A 13,660-nucleotide genomic window follows, 5' to 3' on the forward strand; every position below is an offset into this window, starting at 1 on the left:
CTTAAAAGCTTGAAAGCTAGTGATGCTGCTAGTTTGAAAAAACCCCATCCATAATAACCACACAGACAACTTTGCAATGGAAAGTGATGAACAGAGGACATTTCTTAGAGTTCTTGCAGCCCCTTTAAGGTACTTACTTCTGTTGATTATTAGCCATTGTCTTCTCCCAAGCAGCTTTGTTTACACCTTCTTCCATCTCATATTTCTTCTGATCCTGAATGGAAGTTTTACACATTACTTTCTTTTCTCAGATGGACAAAATAAGGAAGGAGAAGCTAAAGGCTATGCCAATTTAAAAAGGGAAGACTGAAAAAAACTGTACAACTGATATCTTCACAGCATTTAAAGCCAGCAAGGCTTCATTTCAGTTACTGCCATTTTATTATATTTATATATAATTTTTCTCTTTGCAAGAAATCAAAAATTATTTTCTTGACAATAAGAGATACTAGTAGCTTATTATGAACTCGCATCTTCATCTGGATTAAATAATACATTTAACCAAGAAGCTTCTGAGCTTGCTGTGAAGTGCTAAGTGTATGTGACACAAATATTTAGAACCCAAAGAGAATTCCCAAAAGTATAAGCCATGCACCAAAGAATACTACAATCTGCAGTTAAATTCTGATCCCATATAAGACAACTGTCTCAAATACACGCAGTTTTTAAAGCAAAGTTTTTATTCACAAACCTCTTTCAATGCTTTTATTAAATCTGGTTTTGGTCGTGGGCTCAGGGGAATGCATTTATAGCCACAACTTTTCAATGTATTCATTAAGTCTCCTGCCGATCTTTGCTGCTCTTTGGTCATCCCATCGCTGTGACTGTGCATTAACTCATACAAATAGAGCACCAATTTAGGCCCATGCTAGAAGATGAAAAGAAGGAAAGAGGGGAATACAGATGTATGGTCACTCTCATTTTGACAACACTGAGCAGTTTTTTCTCCTCCACTTTTATTCCCTTTTCTTGGCAGACTGTGCAGATTTCTTCTACTAATTATTCTCTAATTTTAAAAAATGTCAGATTTAATGGTTAAACTTTTATAATAAAACTAGAAAAACATGCTGAATTTTATCCTCACATAATAAGATTTGCCCCAGCATCTTGTGACTTTTCAAATGGCTTGCAAGAGAACTGTTTCTTCTCCCTAAGTACTCAGCTCCTGCAGCCTTGTTTATACTTCAGGAAATATGTGCCAGAGACTTCTAATTTTTCCTGCCAAGAACGCTACACCTCATTTGATTAATCAAATTAGAGCTGACAGATAATGAAGTTAAGCAGACACAAGCCATAAATTAAATGCACTCAACATGATGCTCCCACACAGAAGCCATTGCTAATACAAGAGGGTTTTTTTTCCTGGTAAAACTGTTATTTACTTGAATAATGTGTACGTGATCAGAAATGTGAGTGCTATAAATGAATCCAATAAATACTTTCTCTTCTTAGTATACAATGACTCAAAATGTGGCATGTCTTTTATTTCATTCTTGCAGTTCCTGAAGATCTCAAACTGCAACATTCCTACCTGCTTTCTCCCTGTGACTCTAAGAAATGCTTGCTCTCAAGCTTGAACTAACAGAGTACAATTAAAAAAAGCTTTCTTCTGACAAACTCAGAAAAGCAGGGAGAACCTATTCAGCTATTTGACTTAAGAAAATGGAATACACAATCCCACTTTAAGAACTGATAAAGGCTAAGTAAGGAAAGAGAGTACTGCTTTGGTTGAGGATTGACTGCTTCTTAAAATCTAGTTGAAATCAATCCTTACAAGCTTCAGGAAGTCTGCAGTTAAGAGTTCCAAAGCAAGGATAATTTCTTCCTTAATTTGCTATTTTAGGGTACCTTAATTCCTAGCTTCCTCAGTAAAATCCTTCATGTTAAAACTCATATCACCTTTTGTCTCTACACTGCACAGGGAAGGTGCAGAACAGCATCAACATACCCAGACTTAATTCTATCTGTCTTCAGGACAGCACAGCAACTGCAGAGGTACGTGCAGGCCTTTTGTATGCCAATTGTCAGTCACTAAACATTGCTAAAATAGCAGTGAACAACTAGGCACATACAGTTCTAAATAACTGTAAAATCTAAAACAATTGAATAGAGGTTTTAAAAACTTCTCTCAAACGCTCCTGAGCTTACTTGCAAAGTTGGGCTAAGACAGTCACGCAAAATCTCTTGGTGGTTTACTTCATGTAGCATCTCCAAAGCCTGCTTCCTCTCCTGCAGCGGCCTTACAGGAGACATGCTATGCACGAGAAGCCTCCCAAGTTGCGTACGGAATGCGTCCTTACATAACAAGAGGATCCTGTTCCACTGCTGTTTTGGAGTGCTCATTCTGCTGGTGCCCTTAGTAATGGAGACAACCTTTTAATATTACACAGTTAGGGCTTACTTCTACCAAGTTTTTCACATTACAAAATAAACACAGTTAATATGATCAAAATACAAGACAAAGTTTTATCTACCAAAATAAGGGTTTTAGTTTAGTGCAGTGATTATTATTATGGGTTAAAAGGCATGCAACTAAAACAATCCAGAAAGTGAAAATTGTGATGTAGAGGATTTAAAAAACAGAGGGGTTTTTTTATTGCTCATTTTAATCAACAGTCCTTTTACATTAATCACCAGTTTCTGAATGGATTACCTCAAAAGATTAGAAACCAGGCATTGGAAGGAGATGTGTGTTCACAAAAAGAAACTTGCCATCTTTGAAAAGTACTACAAGTATGGCACAATGGAAAGATAATCCACCTATCAAATGTAATTTTTCTGAGATAGAAAGAAAATTATGTAGAACTACTTTTACCAAGATGACCTAAGAAAGAGTAATAACACACTTCATATTATCCAAGCAAAAACTGATCACCTTGGAAAGGCTGACAAGCTAACACCTGTATGTTAGTAAGAGAAGACTTTCAGCCCTTTGGAAGGAATTGAAAAAAGAGAAATCTCTCCTTCCCAACTCCAAAAAATACTATAAACACAAATTGTTCAGAAAATCACCACCTGTGGAGGCACAGAAGATCTGGTTTTATAGGCTTCAGCAAACCTAAATGCTGAAGTTTAAAACACCAAACAAATTTGCGTAGTGCAAGAAAGTCTACTTAAGTTTTGTGTTCTTGTTCAAGCAGAATTTTGCTAAATGTAAAGATAAAAAAATCAGAACAGATCAATTTATTATTTTACAACTGCAGAGTAACTGGGAAGCTGAACAGGGTTTTTAATGCCACAGTTGAATGGAGAGACACAGTAAGAAAATAATTTATGGACTGAATACACTATGCATGAAAGTTGCTAATAAAGGAATCTTACGAAATACGCTTCAATGTGGAGAGCATCTAATTACTTACAGTGGATACTTTGATTCCTTCCACCAACATTTTGACCATTTCTTTAAGAAAAGGATTTATTCTGCTAGTCAGTTCTTGCTGGCTTTCTTCTTCAGGAACTTCCAGTTGGGATGCTGAAAGTCTGCTTTGACTTGTATTTTCTGTTATACCCAGTACATCAAGGCACTCTTCGGTAGAGGCTTAAAATGTAAGAGGTACATATTGATCAGTACCATCTCAAGCACAACAATCCTACAAGCCTTTATATTTAAAGGATTGTACAATACAGGAGAAAGTATAAGATTATATTTATATATTAATTATATCAAACACTGTCTTTGCTGATATATTTACCATACTTATTCTCTCTTGCTTTTGCAGAATTTGAACTAGCTCTCAAAGTCATCAAGCCTTGATAACCAATGTAGCCATTTCATTAAAAAATTGCATTAAGAGAGCAGATGCTCCCTTTGGCAGTTAAATCTTCAGGTAACAATTCAGGCAGTTAACACACAAATGGACTAATGTAGAAATAAAACAACTTGTTCAGTTCATTCAGATAAAAACATTACCCAGATTGCCAGTTACATAATACTGAGAAACAAATCACAGAGAATGATGTTTTATGGCTAAATCCATTAAACTTGTGTCAATAGTACGACTTTCCTAACACTTCAACACTGCAAAAGCAAGAATTCATTTGTCAGCAAAACAGAAACAAACAAAAAGAAATCCTACCTAAATAAATGAGCCTGTTAACAGCCAGAACAGTCAGCCTCTGTAACCTTTGTGCAAACTCAGACTCAGTGGCTTGGATAGGATTTTCTTGGCTCATTCTCCGCTGCATCATCATGTTGAATTCCTCACTTGCTAGTGAGCGCATTTTCACCAGCAGAGCATCAGACTGAGCAAGTGAAAACTTCCTGGAACCTTTAAGGAGAGAAGCATGAATAGAATTCTACTAAAATGTAGAAAAACTCAATTACTCAGCAACTGCTTTCATCCAAAGAGTTCACATCATTTAAGGAAACTAACATTTGAAATACATCAAGATCAAAGGGAACAGAAGTGTCACTGGGTGTTTGTCTTTCTTATTTTTAATTTTTAAAGCTTTTTGAGAATAAATATATAAATTTCAAATAATAAGTAGTACCACAAAATGAGTTAGTCTCAAGATCAGATTCATTGTATAACTTCCATATTTTTGTGCAAAAACATTTGAAGACACTACTTTTATTCCTCTTTTTATTGTATAAATTGGATAAAGGATTAAAAACTAGTGATGCAACAAAATATCACATATTGCAGAGTGGGTTCATCAGCACAAATGATGGGCCAGACATATCAAACGCATTTTGTACCATACCTATTGCCACTAATAGAAGCACAGTATCTAACTTACAAGAATATTCCTCAGAATTTTCTTGAAATGAACTGGCAGGCCTTGACTGTACTTCCTTCTTTTGGAAAAAACTATTTCTATTTACCTCTAGTGCTTTACCAAGTTCACTAATATAAAAACATTTTCACTATACTTAATATAGATGTATATAACATTTCACTAGGTTGATGGAGGCGGTTCTCAAAAGATGACCATCTCAAGAGAAACATTCCCATAGTAAACAGGGAATAATAAGTCTTTGACAGGTTGTTAAATTGTATCTTCTGTGAAGTCCTTAATGCAGCTTCATTTATAAGAAACATACAAAATCAACTTACAGCCAGAGAACTCCAAAACCTCTACAGAAGGACTGACAAGCTATTGAATACTGGGAAAGTATTACTGCTGAAGCTAGAACTGAACACAGGTTTTAAAAACAACCACAGTGGCACTTCCAAGTATAAATTTGGAGTGGCAGGTATTTATTTCAGGATGATCTCTAATGAAAAGCTGTAGCAACAAAGCAATCCTCACATCATAGCAGTGTTAGTTAGAAGCACTAATTTGATTTTGGCATTATCTTACTGTGAAGTTGGCTATTACAAGCATTATGAATCACTTTAAAAGCATCTTTACTAAGCAACTTGCGAATGTAAGAGAATCCCAAAAGAAGGTAATCTCATGGAACCATCAAGTAATACATACAGGAGAAAGCACAAGAATGCGACACTTCTGCTACTCACCCGCGATGCCTTTGCGCTTTTGAAACATTGTGCGATGTGGTGCCGAGGGTGATGGGGCTGAATTGGCCTGCTCCTGAGCATCTTGGCTTGCTGTGGTTTTTATTAATTCAATGGCTGCTTGAAGAACTCTTAACTGCAGAACAATTGCCATATCTACAGAGAGAGGCATAAAAAGTATACACGACCTGCTTTACAACTCTTCAAGAATTTTTACCAGATGTTTGTAACAAGTCAAAATGTGTCAAGAGCTATAAAACTCAAGATTCCACAGGAATCACACAAAGTCACCTCACAGATACAAACACTACAGAAATGAGTTCTCATACAAAAGCCACTGAATTTGATTACTCCAAAACAAGCTACATGAAACTGCACAGAATGTTTCCATTTAAATATCCGTAAAGAACTTTTACAGTCACTGGTTTTTCAGATTAGCAGTACACAATTCTTGACCACAAGGCAGGCTCCTAAGGAAAACTACTAATTTGAGTATGACTTAGAAGAGAAAGATGCATCACCAGAAAACTCCCCCTTCTCCCTCAGCAGGAATATTAAACAAAAAACAATGGGGAAGGGATTTACTTTTCCAGTCCCATGACCCCAAAAATTAGCAGAGAACTTACTTTGCATCCTTGCATTTTTACTATTTTGAAGATGACCCAGCAGCACAATGAGGTCTTCAATAACACGAAAATATTGAGAACCTGAGGAGCTGCAGGCATGAATTGCAACTGCTACCAGCAGCTGTTGTATATCACATGCAAGTAACTTGTAGTCATTCAAGGGAATGCTGCAAACAAAGTTGTAGTTACCAGAAACATGACAATTCTAGTAGACTGTAACTCTTAACAAGACCCATTATTATTCCCCTTGTTACTTCTGCCCGCTGTACCTAGTATTATATTGTACTTCATATAAAAATGTTACTGCTGAAGACTAGAAAGTTATATTTCAAGACATTTCTTCAGTGTTAACTCTGGCAGATTGGAGGCCTGCAAATTTTTTGAAGTATTCTAATGTTGAGTGCAGCACAGTTTTATTGGAAAAGCAATGATGTATTACTATCAGACTTTTAAGTTAAAGAACAAGTCTGAAATTCTGTATCTCCCAAAAAAATACCAGGATAATCTCATTTTGTAACCATGCTGAACAAAAACTATATTGAGGTAAAAAGGAAACCTTTCCATTTCTTCAGGATACCAACTAATGGAATAAAATAAGAAAACCCTGTCTCTCTTTTGTTCTCTCTATAACCTTTTTTAAAGTACAGAATCTTTATAGCTAATAAAGTCATTGAAGTTACTCAAAATCTCAAATACTAAATCACAGAGAGTACAGGAGAGACTTTTCAGTTTTGATATTGACCACAGTATAATGCTATAATTTCCTGGGCCTTTTTCTTACTGATCAGTTTTATCAAGAAAAGCATTGAAAGTGCAGACAGTATGAGAAAAATCACATTTTAAAATGTCATTTTCCTCGAATGTTTAAGGTATGGAAAGAACATTTTATATTCCATTGTTTGAACTGACTATCTAAACATTAACTTTAACTTACAGATATAAATAAAGCTAAAAAGCTCAAACCCAGTATTATTTTGTACATGCTGTCTGATAATTTTAGAAAGTAGAAAAAATACAATACAGTAATTTCTTGTGAGCCTTAAGGCTGTGCCTAGAATAGATAGCAACAGAAACAATACTCACTTTGTTTCCAGTCCGTTGAGAGCAGCCAGTGTATTACACAACACATAGAGCAAACCATTATCAAGCAGTAGGTCAGCAACCTTTGAGCAGGAATTTATGATTTGCAGGAGGAGACAGAAGCAGTTATGCAGCAGAACGTTATCATAGAGAGAATTCTCTATTAGACCCAGAACAGGAATGACACACCATTTTCGAAAGAGTCCGACATTCTTGACATCTTCCAGATCAAATCTGTTATCAGAAATATGAGTGAGTGGCATCCTAGAGAACAGCCTGATAAAAAAAATAGTACATGCAACTGGAATACCAGTTATATATCATGTACTGGTATATTTGGCAAAGATGTCCATGGTAATTTCCTACATTTCGCTGTAGAATCAATACCTATCTACTAAAAAATCCAGTAAGAGAAAAATAAACTTTTCATAGAGCCTCAAAGAAATTAAGTGCCTAAAAATTAAATCTGATGCTCCAGCTAACTACCAACTGTCTACAATATAGATTTCATGAAAATAGAGGGGTTTTTAATCAGTGTAGAAAAAGGATGCATCACCTTTCCAATAGTCACTATTACAACCAACACAGACACTATTAAGAAAACAAATACAGCTTGTCATCAATATAACAATATACTGACTGTCAGGTTTGATATCCTATATCTGTTGCTGCTGAAGTTTAATTACATTTAGCACCTGGCTTATTGTGATTGTAGAATGCAAAGCAGTGCTTCAGACCTTATTTTACTGGTGCACTAAGAAACTGTGTCACTATTGTAAGGTTATCAGCCTAGTTATAATAGTTACCATATGACTATTATACACAATCCTAAAAATTTGGGACATTAGAATTACTTTTCCAGCCTCATAATAAATCCTGAAGAAGTAACAGTTGTCTGCTTTGGGGCAAATTAAGCAGCCATGACTAAACATTGCAGTTAAACAGGAATAGTTTTTGAGTGGTGAAGATCAGGTCAAGAGGCAGAAGTAATTTGGCTACAAATCCTGCAGAGGCAGCAATTGAGAAGGAACTTCTTGGAAGATTTTTGCACTGATTATATTTACACATGTGATTTCTGCACAAGCATTAAGTAGTCAGACTAATTCTAAAATATATCATTTACTTATACAGCTGTCTGCTTAAAGAATCTCCTTTACTGTCAATATGAGGTGGCTCTTTGGTTCATGAAAATGGGGTATCTCTGGGATTTTCCCTAAAAGGGACAGTCATTTAAATTTAGAGCCAAGACCAGGAAGCAGGCGTGGCATCAAGATTTTTCCTTAATCACCTTCCAAAATCCAAGAGCAGAAGTCTAGTGACTACTACTTAAGGATACAAATCAGTATCATGTAGGATCAGAGACAGAGTTAAACTGATTACAGAACATTTGAGTGCAAAGGCCTCTGAGGCACTCAAAGTCTGAGTGTTTACAAGATCCCAGCTCACAGCCTCCATCAGATGTAGCTGCCTGCAAACAGTTTAAGGGCCACACAATAGCCCTAAAGATTTTAATACATTTCAGTGTTAAGCAAGCAAAACATACCAAAATAGTTTTGAAGGAACTTTTTTTATGGTTGTTGACCAAAGTGCACTGCTTTTAACTCACATATTGTTACAGGACAAAAACACAGCATTACTTACTCCTCATCCAAGCCAACAGAGCGGCCAAAAAGCATTTCCAAAAAGCATTCTACAACTTCCTGAGTCCCTTGATGAAGATACAGCTGGTTGGCTAGCAAAGAGAAGCCTCGATTCTTTAAGAACTTCTCCTTCTGCTCCCTCCTTGCTCTGTTGAAATATGCATCCAACAACTAAAAATAAATGCATAATTATGGTGTAAGAGTTAAACATTTAATACAACTGCCCTAAAAGTTAATTGTTGTCTGTGATTGAAATAACATTTTTTAAAATTCAAGATTGCAAACATCAATTATACTATTGCAACTGCAATCTACACTGTCCTTGTTACAATCAACATCTGATAATATATTTTTGATATGAAGATTCTTACGTTTTTCATCAAGTTTGGGGCAGATGCAATCACACAACAGTTAGCAAATGAATACATAAACACTCAAACTTCTTATATTTGTTCCATCTTGCACTTTTGGTGTGCATGCAAATGCATGCATGACTTTTGTTCTCAATAAAGCCATACAGTCTTACTCTTTTTCAAATGAAAATAAAATCTACTCAAAGTTTTTCATCTACATTAAGGAATACTGTCCTTAATACTACAAAAATCTCTGAAAATGCTGTGAAGCCTCAACTCCATCTTTAGTCCACAAATGTGTGAATGACTCATCAGAATAGCTCAAAGTCAACTCTGATAAAAGCCAAACTAAAGTGCAAGCACTTTTTTACCTACTGCATTGTGTTTTGTGCCACTGACTTTCTACATTGTTGCTTCCATTTACATTGGCAATGCCATCATAAGCTCTTAAGGCATTTGACTTATGTTATAGACTTTGCTTATCTATTCAAAGAGTCTGTGTTTATGTTGCTTTGTTTGGTTGGGTTTTTTTTTAAAATCCATGGGGTGGAAACTTATCTTAAAATTCAGAAATAGATGGAGAAAATTGAAGAAAGCTTAACAAAAATATTAAAAACCCATCACATTTCCAACATGTTAACCATGCCAGTTCACGTCTTTTTATCAAAAAACATTTGATATAGGCCTACTTTAATGACTCCTTGTTGTATGAGAGGAGATGGGTGGTTCACCAGAACTATAAGATAATCAGGCTGGATAAGTTTGTCCATCACATCTTCTAGCATGATATCTGGTAGGATTAGGAGAACTCCACGCAAGAGATCATATAATCCACAACAGATAAGCACAAGATAGTCTTCTGCACATCTGAAAACAGAGGAATATGTTTTACCACTATTTATGGTCTACAGCAGGGAAAATTAAATGCAAAGTTGTAATTCTTGAGGGACAGGAAGGAGGTTAGGGTTAGAAATTTGGAAGACATCACTTCTCCAATATTCATACTACCAATCTTCATTAACACTTATTTTTAGATGGCAGATAGTAAAAAGTAGTTCTGACCAGAACTACTTTTTTTGTGAGCAGTTCCCACTTCTACTGTACATAGCAAAAATCCTGATTTTTAATTTTTTTTATGTAAATGCAGCAAAAACTGAAACAACATACACTAAAAGCTTAAAAGTTTGTGTATGAGAGCCATTAGAAACATTCCCTTACTTTTCAGGCTTCAAAATTCTAGAGAATAGTCATCAAGAGCAAGAACTGTGAAATTAAAGCTCATGTTAATTTATTATTTTATGCGCTTACCTGTCATCAGGGCTTTCAGATGGTTTTGGGGTATTCTCATTAGCTGAAGAAAAAGCAAGACTGTCCCAGTCTTCAGGAAGTACATTCTTCTGGTCAGCAAAGCTTGGCCAGCGAGCAATGGCTGATGATGTTCCAAGAACAGAGAATGCTAAGCCCAATCCTGCAAAATTACTCTGACCCTTCTGAAACGAAGGCAGTCCTTTCAGATTGTCTGGACGCCGTAGCAATGCCTCAGCTGCACCAGCACCGCCAGCTTCACTACCTTTCAGGTCTGCATCAGCTTCTTTACTCTCTAAAGCATTTTCAGATAACTCTACTTCTTTTGCAATATCCTCAAATGTTTCAGCAGATGTTAGCTCTGAGTCACAAACTGTTTTTGCAGACTCACAGCTGCTAAGGAAGAGTTCTTCCTGTACTCTCCTCATAGTTTCAGAACTTTCTACAAAACCAGTTCTACCCTGAAGATCAACGTAGTCACGCTCACCAGTGATCCGCAGGTCATCCACACTGCTTGCCATTCTTTCAGTAAGTCTTTTTCGATGAACTTGGGGTGAGGAAGTAGGTGATGCTGGTAAGCTTTTAGAAAGCCTTCTAGGTGCCTGAGAGCTTACCTTCTGCTGTACACCAGCCTTGGAAGTGCTTCCTAGAGAAATAAGGATAAGTTCAGCATTCCTTTCACACTAAAACCCAGCTTTTCTCTCAATGTTATGCTCTTCATCCATTTAAATTGCAGTGACCCAAGTTAATTTTATGTGCAAAACTGATTCAATGCCTAACACAGCTCAGATTTGGTTAATCAAAGTAGAGATAGTAAACTACTATGCAGCCATATGTTTAGCAAGTCACAAAGGTGAAAGAAACAAAATGCAATGTAATTTTTGCCAATATACTGGAGTTTCTATATTTAAGTTATGATCCTTTCACCTAACCCTCAGCAGGAACTTTTATAGAATCACTGAGGGTGGAGGGCAGAGCTGGAGGTGTCTAGACCAGACTCCTTGCTCAAAGCAGGGTCAAATAAAGCAGGTTGTTCTATTTGGAGCTTTGTGTAACAGGTCCAATCTGCAGTATTTCAGTGGACATCAAAATACTACTCACCAACCCTTTTGCACTAAGGTTTTACACATACTTCAAATTAGAACAAATAAGTGCATGTTTTATTTAACAGCGCTTGCTTTTAACTGCACCTATTGACCTGAAACAGTCAAACTTTCAGAGTATGTTACAAGTCTTTAACAAAATATAGTTTTAAGAGGGGAAGTAGTCTGTATACAAGACTGGTAGAAGAAGTTTCCTGTTAGTCTAGGAAGAGGAGCTTTTTCATTCACAAGTATTTTGAAGACCATGAACCAGTTAGTACTAATGCAATGACGATGCATCAGGAATGTATTTTTTTATGAGCAAGATATATATGAAAGAAATGCATGAATATACATACACACATACTCGTACCAACACAGCCTGACCAAGCTGGCCTTCACACAACAGGGGAGATCTACACAGCTGCCACAGTCTTACAGTCAAGCTTTCACACACATTAGCAGGTAGTGCAACAAACTGCAAACCACGTGCAGGTAGCAGGCTATTTAACACACATACAAGTTCAGATATTTTATAGAATCATGCAATGTTAAGTGGATGGAATAGACCTCAAAAGTCTTCTAGTCCCAGCACCTCCTGCCATGGACAGGGACACCTCCCCACTAGACCAGGCTGCTCAGTGCTTCATCCAACCTGGCATTGAACACTGTCAGGGTTGGGGCATTCACAACCTCCCTGGGCAACTTGTTCCAGTGTCTTGCCATCCTCAAAGTGAAAAATTTCTTCCAATATCTAATCTAAACTTCCCCTCTTAATTTGTGCCCATTACTCCTTGTCCTATTACAGTTCCTGATTAAATATAATATTTTATATAAATAAATGTATAATTTATATAATTTTGAAATTAAAATTAGGAAGCACAAACACTCAAACATCTATTTTCACAAAAAACATTATTTTGAGTATTCCTCTGGCTCATACGAATAATCTCTATTCAGCTACAACAATCTGGAAATACTGATATAAAAAAAAAGTACTCTTAGAAGAATGATATTTCATACATTTTCCATATGGGAAAAGGACTGATTGCATACACAATTTAGTACTGTGATACGCTCTTTAGACCACCGCTTTACTAAAAAGACTAAAAAAACCTTGAATAATCATTGTTTCAACTGAAGTAGTGGTTCAAGACTCAATTTCCTTTTCCTAAACAAAGTAGCAACAAGATATCAATTGTAAAGGTGTTACATTGTGATACACAGAATACAGCCAGTCACATATGAACTGAAATACATGGATGGATGTGAAGGATTATGCACAAAAAGTATCAGCTTAATGCTTTCTACCCAGATAAGATAGCTGCCTATGGCTCACTACTTCAGCTGCTGCCAGGTCAGGGTGCTCTCATACATCTCTAGCAGGTCTGTTTAACAAATGAAATGATTCTGCTTATCTGGTCCACTTCACTGCCTGAGCCATCAATGTGGCAATTTGTTTCACTTAAGAATGAGGAGCAGTTTAGGTAGCATGTTCTGTTCCATCCTTCTTATTCTGCTGCTCGGGCATCAAGCTCCAAGGGACAGGGGGAGATTTGTAAGAAGTATCTGTGGGAAAGTAACACTTCAAGGCATTCCAGTCATTTGCCAAAAGAGTGTGTCTTAACATCCTTGTTTTTCCGGTATTGTTTTACCTTCTAGTGGTAAAGCTGTAAATCCAGTTGGAGATGTAATCACAAATGCAGAATTGTCTACTGACTTCCCACCACTGCTGGAATTTCTCAGGTACCTAAGTGATTCAACTTTCTCCTGGAAAATTTTGCCATCTAGAAAGAAAAGATAAGGGGGGAAGTTACAAAAAAACTTTTTATGTTTGCATTGCTGATAAATGAAGACTCATAGTAGCCAGGTTATATTTTGAGCTGATCACTGGAGGCTAATGAGAAGTGCTCAAATCCAAACAACTGAGAAAAAGCACTTTTTGGTTTAGTGATATAACTTCAAAATTTACTTTAGAACACTGAAAATATTATGATGTACTAAAGCAATTACATTTAAAGACAGTCCTTGCAGACATACCAGCACTGACGACTGACTTTGTCATGTCAAAAACAGGTGACTGTTCTCAAACAGCCTAAAAAGGCTTCAAGTATC

General features: G+C 36.4%; 1 protein-coding gene across 3 annotated transcripts in view; it reads right to left on the bottom strand.

Moving 5' to 3' along the window:
• The window catches only part of LYST (lysosomal trafficking regulator), a 79,043-nt gene that overhangs the window by 21,498 nt on the left and 43,885 nt on the right, over positions 1-13,660 (bottom strand). For all 3 annotated transcript variants that reach the window (XM_069010313.1, XM_069010311.1, XM_069010312.1), the window contains exons 22-33: positions 13,201-13,332; positions 10,467-11,109; positions 9,848-10,025; positions 8,807-8,976; positions 7,169-7,399; positions 6,086-6,252; positions 5,463-5,615; positions 4,077-4,268; positions 3,360-3,538; positions 2,149-2,355; positions 692-868; positions 138-214 (exon numbers count right to left, since the gene is read on the bottom strand). In XM_069010313.1, coding sequence (XP_068866414.1) covers positions 138-214; positions 692-868; positions 2,149-2,355; positions 3,360-3,538; positions 4,077-4,268; positions 5,463-5,615; positions 6,086-6,252; positions 7,169-7,399; positions 8,807-8,976; positions 9,848-10,025; positions 10,467-11,109; positions 13,201-13,332 — 2,506 coding nt within the window. The remainder of the gene's footprint in view (positions 1-137; positions 215-691; positions 869-2,148; positions 2,356-3,359; positions 3,539-4,076; positions 4,269-5,462; positions 5,616-6,085; positions 6,253-7,168; positions 7,400-8,806; positions 8,977-9,847; positions 10,026-10,466; positions 11,110-13,200; positions 13,333-13,660) is intronic.

Source organism: Aphelocoma coerulescens, chromosome 3, assembly GCF_041296385.1.
Source record: "Aphelocoma coerulescens isolate FSJ_1873_10779 chromosome 3, UR_Acoe_1.0, whole genome shotgun sequence".
Lineage (NCBI taxonomy): Eukaryota > Metazoa > Chordata > Aves > Passeriformes > Corvidae > Aphelocoma > Aphelocoma coerulescens.